Raw genomic sequence first — 18557 nt, 5'->3', positions numbered from 1 at the left:
GTATATAAATATTTTGTATTATTTTTAGGAAATATGCTGTTCTTATTTTGTTTACTGAAACTTGTGCACTGTCCAATATCGCCATTCATTTATACTTTCATAGATGTATATATGTATACTTTTCCAACCTATAGAGAATACGTTGTGGTGTATAATAGATAGAGAGACCCGTATAATAATAATTATTTTTATTATATTAAGTACCATTAAATTTAATTTCAAAGAGGGTAATTTTTCGAATAAAACTATTATGTTTAGTTCGATACCATTTAATTTTCCTACTCAAAAGTCATAACAACATTTACAAAGACATAAGTACAAAAATGAACATGAAAGTGAATACTTCATCAACTTGAAAATAAATAACAGTCCACAATAAACATTAGACAACAAGAGCTTTTCTAACATTCCAAATATTGTTTAGAGAAAATATATTTACAAACATAGAACATAATCAACAGAGTCCAGATTCCCTACTGGATTCCTCCTTAAGAAACAGAAGGAACAGTACTGTTTCTCACACGTAAATACCATCACTTTTTAGTAATTTTCCTATACAAATTACGTACTTAGATAATAGATTTTTCGTTGTATACACAGAGCGAAACTACGTATATTTTCTAATGTTTAACATATTTTAGAATCTAATTAAATATATTAACTAATTTAATGCATATGTACAAAAAACCTATAAAGTGAGATCACCAAAAATCATAATGACGCTTCCACGAAAGAAGTGAATCATTAACGGAATGTCGAACGGCACGCCGGCCATTTAGGCCTCGGTGTCGCTACACAAATTAACATGTACAAAACAAACGTATTAAATGCGGGACAAAACTATATCGTCTACCCTATGCGAGACATTCTGTGTTACTAACTGTAAGTTCGTTTGTACGAATCATCACGGGAACTGTACCTTAATCGTCAAGATATTGTTCGGTACACTTTGTCCGATCAGAAATGTTTATCACTTTACTAACACATGTAATTAGTTGAGTACTTACAATCTAACATTGCACATAATGTGAGAGCAGCTCGCTAGAGCTTGCTGATGTCACGCGACAGGCAGCGGCGGCGGCGGCAGGTAGCAAGGACGCAGCGCGTGCGCGGCAGCTTGCAGCAGCTCGGCGTGGTACCTTTGTGCCGCCAGTACGTACGGCGGCGGCATCGACAACTCCAGCCGCGGCAGCGCCGGCATACCCAACACCGGCTGCGGCGGCGACGGGGATAGCCGCGGCGAGTCCGGCTCCAGCAACGCATCGATTGTGAACGCTCTTCGGGGTCTCTCACGTTGCAGTATCGTCACTGTTGCTACTTCTGGCAGCTCAGCAGGTTCAGGGCTCAATTGTGGACATAGTGGCGGTGTATACAAACTGGCAGTAGGCATCGCTGGCGGCGGAACCGGTGCGCTGGCTTGTCGTGCTAAAAATGCTCTGTTAAAGCTGGCCAACGCTGCTAATTCTGCATTCAAGTTGTCCTTCTCTCCTTTCTGCAGCTTGAAACGTTTCCGTCGGCGCAACAAGGAGCCATTTTCGAACATGTCGAAAGCCTGCGGATGCAACGTCCAGTAGGCGCCTTTACCGGGCCGGTCGGGGCGGCGCGGCACCTTCACGAAGCAATCGTTGAAAGAGAGGTTGTGCCGCAGCGAGTTCTGCCAACGCTGCGTGTTGCGCCGGTAGTACGGAAACCTGTCCGTGATGAACCGGTAGATCTCCGACAGCGGCAACATGCGCTCCGGCGAGCTCCAAATAGCCATCGCCGTCAGGGATATGTACGAATATGGTGGTTTTTGGTCGCCATAAGAGTCGCGCGAAGGTCGCGGCATCGTTACTTTCCCAAAGGGGAACAAGTAAAATGTAATCAAAAATCAAAATACACGCGTGTGCGATCACGTCACTTCGAGGCGAGGTGTGGAAAGGAACTGAGGCGCGGCGAGCGCGGCGGCCGCTCGGCCCGCCCGCCCGGCGCGCCGCGGCCCGCCGCCGACCCGCGCGGCAGGATGTAGAGCCGCGCGGAGAGAGCTCGCGCCGTCTATTGGCGCGCTCGCCGACCAATCACACACCCGCACTTTCAGGTATGATGTCGGCTTTCGCTCCACTAACAAGGAATTTAAATTGATATTATGTTTATATTGCCTCCAAATATCTTTTGTGATGACACCGCTTTTTATTTAGCGTATGTAAATTACGATGATACAGAAAAAGAGATTTGAATTATACACCGGCTCGACAATGGATGGGAATTATTAAAATCACCATTATAATCTGTTCGGCGAGATGAAACGCGTTTGGACGTGCGTTATGTAGGCGATATCTAATATACATAGTCTTTTAATTAAAATATTTCTTTTATGGAAACTAATACATAGTAAAAAAAGAATAAAACTTCCCATAAAAAATAGAAAGAAACAATCGTATTAAGTCATATAAAAATATTACCCATGGGAAAAATGATTCAAAACGAAAAATCTAATCACGTGGTTGCTTTCCTGGCGTTGATGTATTACGGTACGATTGCAGTGCTGAGGTCTCGAGTTCAATCGCCAGGTCGGACAAAATGATATTGGATTTTTCTACTCAGTACTTATCAGCGCGTAGTCTTGAATTTGTGCCTGATATGACGATAGACTTGCCCTTAATCACATCATACACCAGTTGCGCCCCTGCTCACCCCTTTGGGGATTAAAGGCGTGTGTGTATGCGTGAAAAATCTAATGAACAAAGATGGGACAATTATTTAATAGTAATACATCTACTCATATTATGCAAATCATTTCTCAATTTTTACAAAAATTAAAGATGTGTATCTTTAACATTAAATAATATGTATAATCAACTAGCTTCTTGTCTATCCTAACTAATTGCTACCTATACCATATTTTTTTTAATTCAGAACAAATACATATAATACATAAACTATAGATAATAACTAGTTTTTATAAGGCACATCATATATGAAGTGAGATATCAAATTGATTAAAATAAATTACTGCTAAGAAATAAGTTGTAACTCCTCGGTCATATTATGCTAATATAATAACATAATATAGGATCTCGATATATACAATATTTTTAGGATATTCGATTTAAAACCCAATGCAATAGTTTCAGGTTTTGCATCCAAAACAAAGGTTTGCTCGGCATTTAGAACACTTACAATACTTAGAATATTTAGAACACTAACAACTTACAATATTTAGAACACTAACAATACAATAACAATAGGTTTGATAACTAAGTACATTGTTGTTTAGTCGAAAGTTGTTAAAAGAAGAAGATTTACTTACGCCAAATGAGGCAATTTCAGATTATAAATCAGGCCATAGTAAAACACAATTTCGCATCATTTAAAAAGTGTATGTTTAACTCTTAGTCTATCGCTGCTCTCAGTAAGGAATCTCCAAATATTTACAAATATAAAACTTGTTGAGTGAGTAATAATATCAAAAAATTTTGGCTATTTAATATTTTTATCTACTGATTTTTTTTTGTAATTTATAAACAATCCATATTGTCTCAGTATATCAAATACAATGTAGGGTGTTCAATTCCCGCCACTAATATCGCTCTTAAGCGCATCGGTTTTATCATGAAGTCGACTACGGTGTCTCATTTTTTTCTCGTCTTAGCATAACCTAGATGCCTGATAACATTCAAACTGAAAGCAAGGTAAGTGCCGATTAAATCGTATGCTGATATTAGATTTTTAAACTAGGTCTGTTACCACACGATCTCGCCATTCATATTAATGCTACAAAAATCCTATAAAATGTAGTGATATTAATAATTTACGACCGTTTAATTGAATTCTCTAATCAATCCGAGAACTATATATACACTTAATTTCCCGCATAAGGAAATGAAAGGCCTACTAGTCCGACAACTTTCTATTAACTAAATCAATTGATGTTATTTAACAATATTCCTGTTATTTTCCTGTTTATTTGGGACAAAAATGTAATTAATCAGTGCGTGAAGGAATTTTGTGATTTGAAGCATTTTTTTAAATTTAATATAATGATTTCTGTATGTGAGACAACATGTATGCCACAGATTTTTATATACCGTAAAAAGGAATCAAGGAGCGGAAAAAAGATTATCGAATTTATTCCCATATAAAAAAGCTGACTTATAAATACTAGCATGAGTATATTAAGTTTATTAATTTTCATCCATTGATAGACTATGAAGATGCAGATATGAGAATTACACTTTAGCCCGAATAATATAAAACCAAGGGAATAAAACATCACGGAAATCTTAACGTAACTCCTAACAAAAATTCTACTTATTTTTCATAATCTATTCTATTTTTTTTAAATTTCGTAAGAGTAATAGTTACCTAAACAAGAAAAACGATACAAAATATTACATAAAATTTAAAAACTGGCATCTGTTCACCTCTTACGCGATAATGTTTTTCAATATTGTCTCCAAATCAATTTCTAAAATGTTTCTGGTTCAACAAGTGACCTCTCCACGAAGACCGCATTCCGCGCAGCATTTTCCAATTACCCAAACAGTATTGACTTTTTAAAAGCAAAAACGTTAAAAGGCGCATCGATCACGAAGTATCTCTTATAAGTTTTTTCACCCCGATACCGTTTATCAAATCTCGGTTTGCGGAAAAAATAAAAGGTTAAAGAACCTTTACAAAAACTCATTCAACGGTAAACGTCGTTTATACAATTAAACGTTTACAATGTATTTGACATGACAAAGTTCGACAATATTTATTTATAGCGCGCTGACTATTCTCCCGGCTGGATTTATGAAAGAAAATACTTTAAAAATGGCCGCAATTCTGCGAATTTTGGTGCCGCGCCGCTATCAACTTGTTGCCAAGGAATAGTAAGCTACTATGAATCGACAGTTGCTAAAGCAAGTATCTAAGACCCGTGCAAAATCTCTTATCAGCATGTGTGATAGATGCGATTGCTACTGAGCGCTGGGTAGTAATTGTAATCCTTCATTCATTCAATTCTACCATCGTTTCGGATTGCAAAATATTTTATATTGAATATTGTGGAGACATCATTTCATTATAAAATAGTTTGTTCAAGACGTCGTGGAACTACTTTCTAATTCTATTAAGACCCTATTAGTTTTTCCTCTCGGCTCCTGCGCATGGATGGCTTTATCCAGAATAAATCTTCCACTTTTCCCTTCTCCGTGATGAAAAGTAACTATATTATCTATATCCTAGACTTAAGGCTTGTTACCCAAGTTTCACGACAATTACTTAATGTAGACAGGACTCGTTTATAACAATTTGTTTGGGAGCATTAATTACGGTGTGACTTTTGTATTTGGTCCGCTTAGGTATACATTTATGTATTAAGTAGCATTTATTCAAAAGATAGGAAGGAGCCCTTAGTCTACTTGAGTAATAAATATATTAAGTGATTTGTGTTTATTACTAACATCCAAACATTCAGACAACTTCCCAAAACTTCACACGTATAATATTAGAAGGTCGGCTCTTATATGACATCCGAGCTAGACCCATAAGAATCAACACACATGATATGGATTGTCACATAAGCGAAAAGATGACCCAAAATAAATTGTCATCGTTAGATTATGTACGCGGTAATTAACACTTTGCCCGTTCTAACCAAAATGAGTGATTTTGTTGTTAAACACTTTTTAGCAGTCCTGGATTTGTAAATAGGCAGCATAGGCCGCGGCCCATGGACAGCAGCCTCTTAGGGGCGGCGGATTTCACAGGACGCTCACTCGAATTAATTAATCATTCGTTTATTTAACTTTAGTGCCATCCATAACACAAACAAATGAAAAATTATTCAGTATTTTAAAAACCTATATACATACATAAGCCTACCTACATGGAGCGGTGGAAATAAAGTGGCCTACACTCATAAAACATATAAATCTGACACTACTTTTTACCTTATCCAAATGTATTTTCCATCAATATCAAAACAGACAACTGTTTTATTGACGATGAAATGTCCTGGTTCACATATTGCCCGTCTGATGGTAAGCACTACACCTGTTCGTAACGAATAACCACCTAGAGCTATGAATTATTAAATACTCTAGTGTTCGCAGCGGCGCAGCTGAGGTACTAAATATTATCGCATAATGCCAAGTCACTTCAATGGTTTCAAATATCCTTTAAACTAATATCTAAAAATGCTAGCTAATGTAACTATCAAAATGTAAACATATTTTTCTTACAATACTATATATACTTGACTATCTACTGTTGGTAGATCTCTCATATGTCACTCTAATAAGATGGCGAATGCAGTGAAATACCAATCAATACTTTGTAATTTAAGGTGTTGGATGGTGTTTTTACTATTTATGGGCGGTCGTATCGCTTACCATCAGGCGAACGGCAAGCTCGTCTCGTCATAACAGCAATAAAGAAAAATAAAAAATACTGGACTATATAGTAAAATTATATTTTACTGACCACTATGTTGTCTAGTTGCAAAAAGACCTCGCACCGTTACTGCAGCCATTTTCGATTCGAAATACTTATAAATACGGACGCAAAAATTTCAATATTGTACAAAATATTCAATTATTTTGAGTATGATGCTAAAAAACATTGTTACGAATTAGGTACTTCTGTTGTCAAATGAAAATAAACGTAAATTTCATAACCAAAAAATAAATTTAAAGTTGTTGCGTTCAATATTACAAAATGTTCATAACATAAACTAAAAATTTACGAAATACCTCTTCTTGAACATAATATCCATTGGTAATATAGACTCTTCCATCAATCTTTATAAAATACGTCCGTTTTACTTTTGATGAAAAAATATTACAATAATGATTTTTGAAAATATGATTAATACAAACATTCACAAAATTAATGCAATCAAAAATAAAAAACAACGCTAATGTAAAACCTTTTTACAGAAAAGGAAAACTTATCTGCAAATTCTGTAATTAATACGCTGTGTAACACACACTGTAATAAATTAAAAATTTTACTTACAAATTTCGATTTTAGCCAAATTTTAAGGTACAAAAACCGAAATGAACTGATAAACTACAAGCATATTATAATTGGGAATTGTATCGACATGGAATAACGTATTAACATTGAAATTATCGTAACCACCAACTCACATGTCAAGATGTTTTAAACTCTAACGTTTCAGTCATTAGGTATAATGTTGCCGAAGAACAAAGAGTTGTGAGGGTACGCTTGATGCGTCCGAGTGGTGCGAATTCGTCACGGATGGTTATCGAGGAGGCAGTCGATAAAGGCGGCTTGTCGATGGTTTATTACAGACCCGGCAGTAATCATAAATGGACGTTCTGCTTTCGACGAGCTCTCATACGCTCATTAAGTGTTCGTCTTTTCAACCGTTATGAATATTGTATTATTAATTAAATTTGTGGCCTAATTATTTTCTTTCAGAGTATATTATAAGGGGTCGAAGAACTGGTTATGATACAATACCTGGTTGCCAGGGCGCGACGTGATGAGAGAATGTCATGATTAATAACATTTTTGATTATGAAAATGCTGGGTGAAGCAAGGCAGTGTACGGGTCCACCTTAATAGCAATCACAATTTTGTTTTTCGGTTAAATCTGAAATATTATAACATTGCATATTTTGTAACAAACAATCAAAACAAATTTTACGGTGAAATATGTACAAAATACATGGAGAATACTACAGAAATATTTATTTTATGAAGCGCCTTTATTTTTATGTGTAGAATGCTAGACGACAGACGTGCTACGCGAGTGTCGTAGCTCTACGTTATTATAAAACGCTACGAGACGTGGCTTACCGTAGCTTACTAGATCAAAGATGACATTTCAAGTATAATATCCTATGGAAGGTAGTTTACTTTAGAAGAATGGGCGACATTTTAATCTAAAATAATCGTAACGGGTCAAACACAATATTACATATAACAATAATATAAATATTATTATTGTTTTGGCATATTCTGTATTAATATTTTTGCCATATAAATAATATAACTTTAAACATTATGAAACAAATATAAGGTAGACAAACTATAGATGTTAGCTGCATCGTCAAAAGAAACAAACAAAAGAAATATCAAATATATAAACATTTTACTCTGTGTAAAATCAATTCTCACCGCTCACTTGTACATTCTCATTTAGCAGACAACACCTTCACAAAAACTTTGAAACACTCAGATGCAAATCCGACAGGGTTTCGCTATTATAGTACCGCCGCAAAATAATTAATTCTAACACCGTCCGAGCGACTCAAAAAAGCTCTCAGGGTGCGTTCGTCGTTACTTGCATATTTTTTGTCGGCGCCCGAACATTCGCGCGCCCTCGCGATTCCGCCACGGGGTGATTTATCACAAAAGTTACAAGCGTTTTAATATCAACGAGCCGTTTCAGTGCCCTTTGCCGATGCCGACACACAGATAACCTAATTAACAAACGTTATACATCACCGGACAGCGGTGAACAAATAGCCCCATAACCATTAAATGATTGGGGAAAAGAAAAGAAAACTTCACACGAAATGCCGTTCGTATATTCATGAGAGTTTAATTGGTTGTTATCTGCAGGTCGCGGGATTGTAACTTAACGTAACCGACCAAATACGATATCATGCCCAAAAATACGTTTGCATATATTATTTTAATCAAAATTCATTAAGCCTCCTATTAAGGCGAGAGATAAGTGCGTTAACACCTCCGCAGGCAATGATATCTTCAATTGTAGAATATGAAACATTCATATAAATCAAATTTCCATCAAAGTATACATACGTGGCTAATTTTAAGTTGGAACGTGTTTCTGGTTTTATGTTTGAAATTAATTAAATTTCCAATTTTATGCTGCTGCTTCTGCCGTTTAGATTGTTAATTTTAATTAAAAACTGTATGATGTGGAGTCTTGAAGGCCAATACAAATCATTTTGTAAGCAAATCTTAGACGTGTATAATAAAAAAATAGAATTACTTCATATCCTGTCGTGTATGTGTTGTAACGAGCGAATAAAATTACCATTCGGACGAAGTAGACTCCAATCGCGGCCGCATCGTATTTGTAAAAAATATAGTCGATGGAATCGTGTGATCGCAAAGTTAGCATAAATAATCTTAAAATTCTTAAGCATGTAGGTTCAGATACACGTCTATGGAGACAAATATTAATTATGAGATAAACCAACACGAGAGCGTCTCACAATAAGTCCCATTTACTCTGAATCAATGTTGAAAATGCTAACGTCAATGGAAAAATCTTTAACGGTAATTTCTAATATTTGTTATGAGCACAGCAACATTGATTAAATATTATATAACCATTATTTTATAAGGTTTGTCTAGATATAAAATCTAAAACACAAACGGGCAGTACTAAAAGTACACCATACAAGTACCAGGCGCTATATAAAAGCCCAATATAGCCAATGTTACACAGAAATCTACTTGTAATCTTGTACACGTATGTTCCTGTAAACGGACTTAGACTTAAAGTTGACTAGCAAAAGTTGTATTTTAAATGGCATACAGAACTGCTTGCGGTGTTGATAGCAGAACGAGCGAGACTCCGCGTTAAAGAGAATGCGATTATTGTTATTGAATTACATATCAGAACTTATGACTGATACGTCATAGTACATGTACAACAGTAGCTTAACCATTGTAATATAATAATATCAGCCCTGTATACTGTCCCACTGCTGTGCACTGGTCTCCTTTACTACTGAGAAGGATTAGGCCTTAGTCCACCACGCTGGCCTAGGGCGAATTGATTAACTTCACAAACCCTCAAAATTCCCATAGAGAACTTCTCAGGTATGTAGGTATCCTCACGTTATTTTTTTAACCCTTCAAGCAAGCGATAATTCACAAAGAATACACACATAATTTTAGAAAAGAGGTGTGTGCCCTTGTGTTTTTAATCAGCGTACATTATACACGATTACCAAAAATATATCATGTATACGGCTATTATACCAATACATAATATTGATATTTCTTTCACATCATTCATCTAGACCACCCACGTCGTGTAACCAGTAGAAATCAGTTTACGGTGGTCTTCAAATGGAGATCGTTGCGCATTCGAAATACGTGACTGGTTGTATTCAATTTATAACCAAAATCTACGATTTTCCTTTTAGATACTCTTAATATTTTTATTTTATTACGTTGCGTGTCGATAGCAAAACCAAAATGCACACCTTCGAGGAACCAACAAAAATAAATGGATCACAATGATGTCTAAATCGGTAAAATTTGCCAACATAGTTTAATAATAGCAGCAACGTAGCTTTGCACGGTTTATACTTTGAACAGGTTAACTGTTAACTGATTCAGTTTCACGTTTTTACACAAAACCTAAAAGTTCTTTCGCGACGAAAAGAAAAACATTGGAAGCCGTGACAACATAAAAACTATTTCCGTCTATTGAATATCATTGCAGTTTTTTCTTTTTATGTCATTTTTCCAAATATAGCTACATTCAATTACTAAATATTCGAGGAAAACATTAAAATTCTAAAATATAATCCTTTTATCCCCGTTTAGCAAGCTTTTTCTTATTTTTTTCGAACACGTTTAGGATGATGTAACTTAATCTTAGAATAGACATTAATAGAATATTGTCTTTTGTTTATAAAATATTAAGCATTAAAGTTTAATGTCTAACATTCGCGTAAACAAAAAAACATTATGTTTTAAAGTAATTCGAATACCTAATCAGTCAGGAAAGTACGCGATTTTGCGACTTAATAACATAACGTTATGTTACTCTACGTCCATTGACTGTGTCCTGGGCGTGGGCGAGCGTGTCGTGCGAGTCTCCACCTGCTGTCCTCAGTGACGCAGACACGTGCATAATTCACGGCGACCTTTGTGAGAGCCCTCCGCTCTCGCTGATGTATAAATTACTAGTTCTAATAATAGCATCGCAGCCGATATGTCAGACATTGATATGTATTAAATATCACGTCTTTCAGCAATAGACCAACGACCTTAATTGGGGTAGCTCTTTGTGAAAGTCTTACATACCTATGCTATACTTGTATGCATACGTGTATAGCATATACACATATAGATTATTTTTATTACTTACTAAAAGTATTCTTGTAAAAAATATACGTGTAGGTAGAACGTTACTTAAACGGACAAGTGGGAAATAGCAGTGTGTTAGTTTTAGTTAAAGCATGACCTGTACAAACGAAGTCACGTCAAGCCGATGCAATCACGCTCATGCAACTAAAACACCTGTACTGGACCGTATCACACAGTCATTGATAATCCACTGCTTGCAATGTGAGTGTTCTTTGCTAAGCTTTCTAATAAAAACAGCAATGTTACGGAAAGTACCAATATAATCGCAATAATATAATGGTTTTTAATGAAAGCAACGGAAACGGAAGCGCCAGGTTGTAGTGGTAATGAATTTGCGAGGGCGGGCGCCGCCCTAGGAAAATAAATTGCCGTGCGCTTCCCTTGTTTTGTTTCGAAAAGCTTTGCTTTGATTTGGAAAACTATTTGATGAAGAATAGAAGTAGTTGGCAAAGAATATAAACAGATATATATTTTTATCGCTTTCGATTTATACCGAAATCGTTTTGAAAATTTGATCTGGTTTTAATAAATATCAAAACTACAGTAACATATAGTAAAAAGCGATTATTTTGTATCATCGGTATCCTGAACAACAGAACAGCATCAACACTGCAACAGACCCGATACATGGTCAACAGCTCACACAAGATTTTGCCTATAATGAGAGAATTGAAAACTTGGTCTCGCGTTTCACAGCCGACAAATTATCGATCAGTAGGCATTATTTATTATATCTTCTTTATTCTCATGCTATAACAATGTTCTTTAATAATGTATCTATCATTAATGACTATTCGAATAAACATTGCATTAAGAAATAAAAAAGGTTGTAACAATATTTTATTAATAACAAAAACCCCTCTAAAAGCAACACATGATAATGCCATTAAAATATCAGTGCTACAAACCAAACAGTCTTAAAAAACATGATTCACACATCAAAATGGCATTACACAAAAACGCAACTAACAAAGTGGCAACCGGGAACTTACACGGCGATTGTACTAAATTCAATTTGTAGACCGTGGCACGGGGGCCGATGCCACAAAAACGCTCACCAAACACTGGCCCACTGAATAACAATTATTGTGTTGATTACACCGTGCCGCGTCTAATAATTCACTCTATGGACTAAACTCTGTAATTACGCGGATGGAAACGTCGGCTCACCGCTTGAGATAAAAATCGGTGCGGTTCGGAACATGCTCTACCCTCTATGCTCGTAATTGTGGCCTCTTCTAAACATAAACATTTATTTTTGTAATAATACTGAGTACATAAATACAATTATGCTATGATTCGGGCAATTAATTTCAGCTAGTCTGGATGTAATTGGTTATTTAATTTAGTTTACTGCAACGCTTGGATACGCTCATTTGGCTTAATATATGATCTATACTTATTAACTCTTAACTAGGTGGGAGTAAAACTATGATTACATTTGCACAAGTTTTATACACAGTATCTATAAAATAGACGATACCAACATTTAAAAAAAGGATACGAAATGTCATACTATGATTTAAAACTTTCCAATTTGAAATTTAAATAAAGAATTAGCTGGGAAATCTGTACATATTGGAACTCTTAATTTTTTTTTAAATACTCACTTACATTTTCTTACTTTATTCATATCGAATTATTGTATTATGTATAGGTATTCTGAGTCCATCATTGGTGACTAGATATGAGTTTAAGAACCTTGGAACGTACAGCAATTGTTTTACAAATATTTTCAATACATATAAGTGGTTCAAATAGAGAACGGGCAGCGTTTCCGTGAAGCTCAGCTCTTGGCGGTAGTAAAATTATAGGGCCACGCGAACCGCGCCCGACCGAGGTGCCCAAACAACCAAATTAACTAGTAATGACCCTCGAGTACGGTTGCAAGTACTTTATTTTTCAATTATTGCGGTGTCTTAAAATATTTCTGTATAAGTACATTCAATTTTGAAGTTGTTGAACTTTGACTACTATATACAATACATAGTCTTCTCTTTGACTACATAGTCTTTGCACGGTAGTATACGCCAACAACCTACGCAAAGTATAATAGGCTTTATACTGATTTCGTAATCTTTAATCATTATTGATATATTTCAACCAATTTGTTAAAGAAATTATATAACATGATTTAACTTAACCAAAATTGATCAAGATTAATTATCTACACGTTTGTTTTTTAAACATAATTAGCAAATAAAGTACCAGACACATTAATTTATTATTACGTTCATGCCGTTTCAGAACATAACAAAAGCCCTAAGTTCCCAAATCAACAATAAGGGTCTAAATTAAAAAGTGTTATGATTCGTTTATTTAACACATGCATCATTCAGCGCTCACAGTACACCCAATCTCGGTGATTAATGTTCCAAAGGCGGCCAAAGCCAAAAATAAATTAACGTCATTTTAATACGGCTACTCTACAGACGCGATATACTCGCCTATAAAATATCTTATTAGCCGCCCGAGCGAACCCAAACATTAAACAAAAACGTAACGATACCGACCTACATAAACATGCCACACTCACGTTCGCTACCAATAATTACCGTTTATTATAAAGGGTGAAACAAAGAGCATTCCAAACAAACGTCCGCGTCCGCCTATCGGCCCATGGCGGCCCATAGTCCGTAGTACGCATACGAATACGATACATTCGGTAGTGCGTGTCACAGGTCGTGTCTAAACTCATCAATCTTAGCTCCATTTAATTTTCGAATAGAATACGTGAGCGGCGGTGAAGCGGCGGCGGGCTCGTCGGCGCGCGTGAAAAGCCGCCGTTCACGGCGAAACAAAACGCTCGCGTGCACAATGAACGAATGAACAAGAACGATGCCGCGCAAATGGAATACGGACCGGAGACGCCATTGTCGATGCACAAAAGAAAGGCAATCATTCGACATGAATAAATATCTTTGAATAATGGCGGTCTCGCTGCCTATAATGAAATGTTTTATGTATCGGTATTATCGCGTACAAATCGCTTTTATACGTCGCTACACTTCCATGTAAACGTTTTTACGCTTATAACTTTGAATTTTATAATGCCCTCCGACGAAACACTGCCGGATTGATCGAGATTTTTTCGTTTTATTCTGTTAGGTGTGATAAAAACTGCCATTGTATACTTTGTGGCAAAAATTAAGTTGTATGTAACGAGCTAAGCCACCACTCGACAGTCAGTAAAGCGTGCCAAACTAATTGAGCTGAACGGACTAGCGCGTTTATTGTTTATTGTTCCTTATTATCTTGTGTTTATCGGTTTCGCGTCGGCTCTAACTTTAACTTAATTACTATTCCGAGATTAATTAAAGTTAGAAGTATACAAATAGGTCCCTTTTTTCTATTGAAACGATTTCCTTATTTAATGCACGTTACGTCACAATGCAGTTGTTAGATACAGAGGAACAACTTATACAATTAGTTAATTATTAAAAGGTAGAAACACATCTTTAATTATTTCCATGTAGACAGGCGTTACGTCGAACAATAGTTAATTACATTTTTTTAACAAAAGCCTTCAAATTCCCCACTTTCATAATTTACGAGCTTCACAGCCAATGATAAAGCTTGTGAATTATTTTTCATTATGATCTGCGTATTATCTCTTTAATGATATAATCAAATCAAGGTTTTTTTAATAAAACGATTTCATTTTAAACGAACGAGTTAATATTACTTTATGTAAACATTTGTAATCCCTTCAATTACATTGTCCACAAACCTTTAAATTAATTATAATGTATTGTATAATATAATGAAATCAACACATGTTTGAAAATTCTAAATAGTTATGGAAAACATTCGTCCTTGACTCTAAGATAACAACCACCAAAATATTGCCCGAAATAACCGACACTTGCGCATGAGATGTACTTCAATCTATTTCTAACATTTCAACTCGCCGGTGTTCCCGCTACGATAGGTAATTTTTCCGGTTAGTTTCCGAATCGAATGGCATTAATTAAGGCAGTGGCGAAGTACGACCGCGGAACGAACCGACTTCGACCGGCCACCGACCGACCGAGGTCTCGGAGGACGAGCCTCACGCTCCACAACCAATAAATCAATTTAATCTAATTTAATTTAAGCTTCCTTCATTTTCGTTAAGTCACGCAAGCCTATATTTTAGATGCAATTATCTAGTTCCTTGTGTTATTGATGTCGCCATTTTGAAGAATTTGTTTGTGCGAGTTATTGTTGGGTATTAAATAGGCTTCGGAGTTGTGTTCGTAACTCAGTACTAAGTTTAACGTGAAGTTACCCTATAATCTAGATATGTATAATGGCATGTTGGTGTAAACGATATCATCAAAGGTCCCATATATTTTTATAATTTACCATATACTACATATTCACTAAATATATTTACTTATACATTTTAGTAACTGTTAATAGTAATCAATTTTTAAAGCCTCATGTCCAAAATTCGCATTAGGTTCGATAGTTATCTAAAATGTATAAAACTTAAATCTTTTACTAATTACCAAAACATCTCCATTTTTATACCACACAGCTCAACTGTACAAAAACAGTCCCGACAAGTATTTCCTAGCCCATTTCCCACAACACAAACAGTAATTCAATTTCCTTTAACAAAGGCGAATTTGTTCTACAGCGGTATATTATTCCGCTCACAATGAGTATACCAATAAGAAACCGGGCAAATACCAACAGGAGCTACCGTTGAGCTGTTGAAAGGGCCGAGTGGAGGGACGTTGAGTCGACGGCGCGGCGACCACACAGCTCGCGGCCGGTCACGTTTCCAATGAGATCGGTGCCGCGATGACACCCTTGAAATGTTTTTAATAGCGTGATTTATAGAGCAAATTAAACATTTGACTTGCCGTGAATTCGACACTGAGTGGATCCGTCACGCACGGACAGTGCGCCGGGCAGCGTGCGGTGCGCCGCCCTGCACCGTACACTCGCTCACAACCTCCGTCGGAATAAATACTCAGCCAATTATGTATATTATGTTAATTTAATATGACAATAAATTATTCGCGAAATACGGTCTTATTTCAGATGATTTAAGATTTTATAAAATTTTATGAATGGACATTTGTTTTAACAAGTAATGATAGCGACTAACCTAGTCGGCGACTACTTAGGATGTTCACCAAAAGACACAGCCAGTCATATAATGGTAAGGCAATAAGTTTGTGTTTGAAGTAAATCAAAATAATATAATATGTAAAAATAGAGCCTACTCAAAAGTGCCTAGGGTATTGCCCGAACTTAATCGTCACCTTCCGCGTTACTTCATTCATCAATCTTATCGAGGAATCGTTAACGTCACAATAGCATTTGTGTGCGAGACCGTCCATAGTGAGTAGGTACATTATCACCGGCGGTCGCAGCTGATTAATAATACGCGTCGCTACCGTGCTGGATGTTCGGTTTTTATATCATAGCGACCGCTCCGTGGACGGCACCGCGCGTGTCCGTGAGAACCGATTTCCATCGCCTACCGCCTAACCTCGTGTAACGGTAGAATCTCAACAATTCCAAATGGCGGAATCGGTCCGTGATTTTTGTGAAAGTTTCATTTGTCGAAATAACAACAAAAAAAATACACAGCTGCCAGTCTACCATGAAAATGTAAACGTCTCCGATTCTGAGAAAATATGCCATTTATTTATTTATATTGTTCCGTCGATGACCGGAACGTGGTCGTGTTTCGTTCATTCCGAAAATATTATGTCCCGACAATATTCCGTTATCTTTAAAATATCAATAAAAAAAATTGTGGCTTTAATATTTCTAAATTATAGAAGCGATTGCCGACGTGAATGCCTGTTGAGAAATTAAGCAAAAAATAATGCTTCTAGGGAAATAAAATATTATTTTAGCTTTCTACCTTTATTCTGTTTCCACACCAAGCCGTAACTATAAAATAGGAACTAACTCACGTTAATAAAAAATGTTGCTCTCTTTTTTATTAAATGTGATGAAATATCTAATAAAGAAATTATTTTTATGCTATTATAGAACTTGAAACAGTAAGTATTTAAACTTTTATGAAACTTATGTACCTATATTCCACATATTGATAAGGAATGAGTCGCCATACAGCACACGAAACGAAACACACAACCAAACCATAATTTGATTTTTAAATTGTTTTTAAACACACGATACTTTACTTTATAACCTGGCAATGAATTTTAGAATATAATTATTCTTCCAGTTAATGTTACGGGGTAACTGAATTGATTAATAACAACACTTCTCTAGCCAAGAAATATAAAGAGACCTGGCACAGATGTCTTGTCCTAATTTTATTTGTACTACGGCCTACTATATTAGGTACTAGACCAATGCGCTTAATGCATTATGTAAGTGTAACATAACTTCAACACGACATTGAAAACGAAAATTAGATCCCCATGTAAATAAAATATATTAATGTAAGTAATAGAAGCTACACTCAAATCCATACCTTCTTTTACAAAGTCAAACTGTCTTATATAAGGAAAAAAATTTAGTTCAACTGGAGATATTATCTAATATTTGTTATAGGTGTCGACGCCGCAAGTGTCCATTGTGTGACACTCGATCGCCGAACAGCGTTCACTCTTGTTACGCTTCTAGAATATTCTACGGGCCGATACTTTTTACGACTCGTAAAATAAATATTTATAACATTAGTTAGTTTTGCAAACGGTAACGTGGCAATAAAATAATTATTCGTTTTTAATGCTTAAGTAATATAATTGTTAAGTTGTAAATTTAGTCAATAATTTCAAATATATTACTTCGCCTAGCACTCTTAATTCTTATGCATTAAAGTATATTCATTGAAGCTTTCAAAATGTAATGATTCCACAATTTCAACGAAAAATAAATGTGATTAAATCAGCGTTCGTGAAAAGTCTAAACGACACTTATTATAGATCGTTTAAATCTCTGTAATAGAGTCATAGGTTTCGTAGAGCTATCATAATTTTATTGTCTCCATTATATTATTAAAATATTATTTTTGGAACATCCGCTATATACTATACCACTATATAAGCCACTACTTTCAGTGAGATCTCATCGTCGACATAATGCACAATTTAACAAGAGCGGCTGTTAGTTCGAACACAAATCGTTCCCCAGGCTATTCCTGTCCACTCCGCAATGATAGCCGATTGTGCTAGCTCGGTGACAATGTTGCACGCTAATACTGAGTGAAGCGTTGATTTATTAATATGCATACATCCACGGATATCTTCGTGTACGTATTGAATGCTGCTTTCTTTTACGTTATAGTTATGGTAACTTATATGTTTTATGTATTTTTCGACTCACGAAGAAATTATTAATATAAAAGCAAATGTGTAATGAAATTTTGTTTATTGATTTGATAAATTTAGTTTTAGGTACCTAGATAATTGTTAGCTGGTAGATACTTTAGATACTCGAATAACATTTGGAAATTCATTCATCATCATCAGCCGCAAAATGTCCACTGCTGAACATGGGCC

General features: G+C 35.7%; 1 protein-coding gene across 1 annotated transcript; it reads right to left on the bottom strand.

Annotated features, from left to right (window-relative positions):
- Positions 1 to 253: 253 nt before the first annotated feature.
- On the bottom strand, positions 254 to 1911 carry LOC115443768 (fork head domain-containing protein FD4). Its single transcript, XM_030169325.2, has one exon. It carries the CDS (start codon positions 1826 to 1828, stop codon positions 1058 to 1060), a length of 771 nt encoding a protein of 256 aa, XP_030025185.2. The 5' UTR covers positions 1829 to 1911; the 3' UTR covers positions 254 to 1057.
- Positions 1912 to 18557: the final 16646 nt, after the last annotated feature.

The sequence above is a fragment of the Manduca sexta genome, chromosome 25, assembly GCF_014839805.1.
Source record: "Manduca sexta isolate Smith_Timp_Sample1 chromosome 25, JHU_Msex_v1.0, whole genome shotgun sequence".
NCBI classification, from domain to species: Eukaryota; Metazoa; Arthropoda; class Insecta; order Lepidoptera; family Sphingidae; genus Manduca; species Manduca sexta.
The sequence above is the reverse complement of the archived record's forward strand: the minus strand, read 5'-3'. Positions and strand labels throughout refer to the sequence as shown.

Bases quoted from the DNA above. Each gene is read 5' to 3' on its own strand.
- LOC115443768 (XM_030169325.2), bottom strand. From the start codon at position 1,828: ATGCCGCGACCTTCGCGCGACTCTTATGGCGACCAAAAACCACCATAT.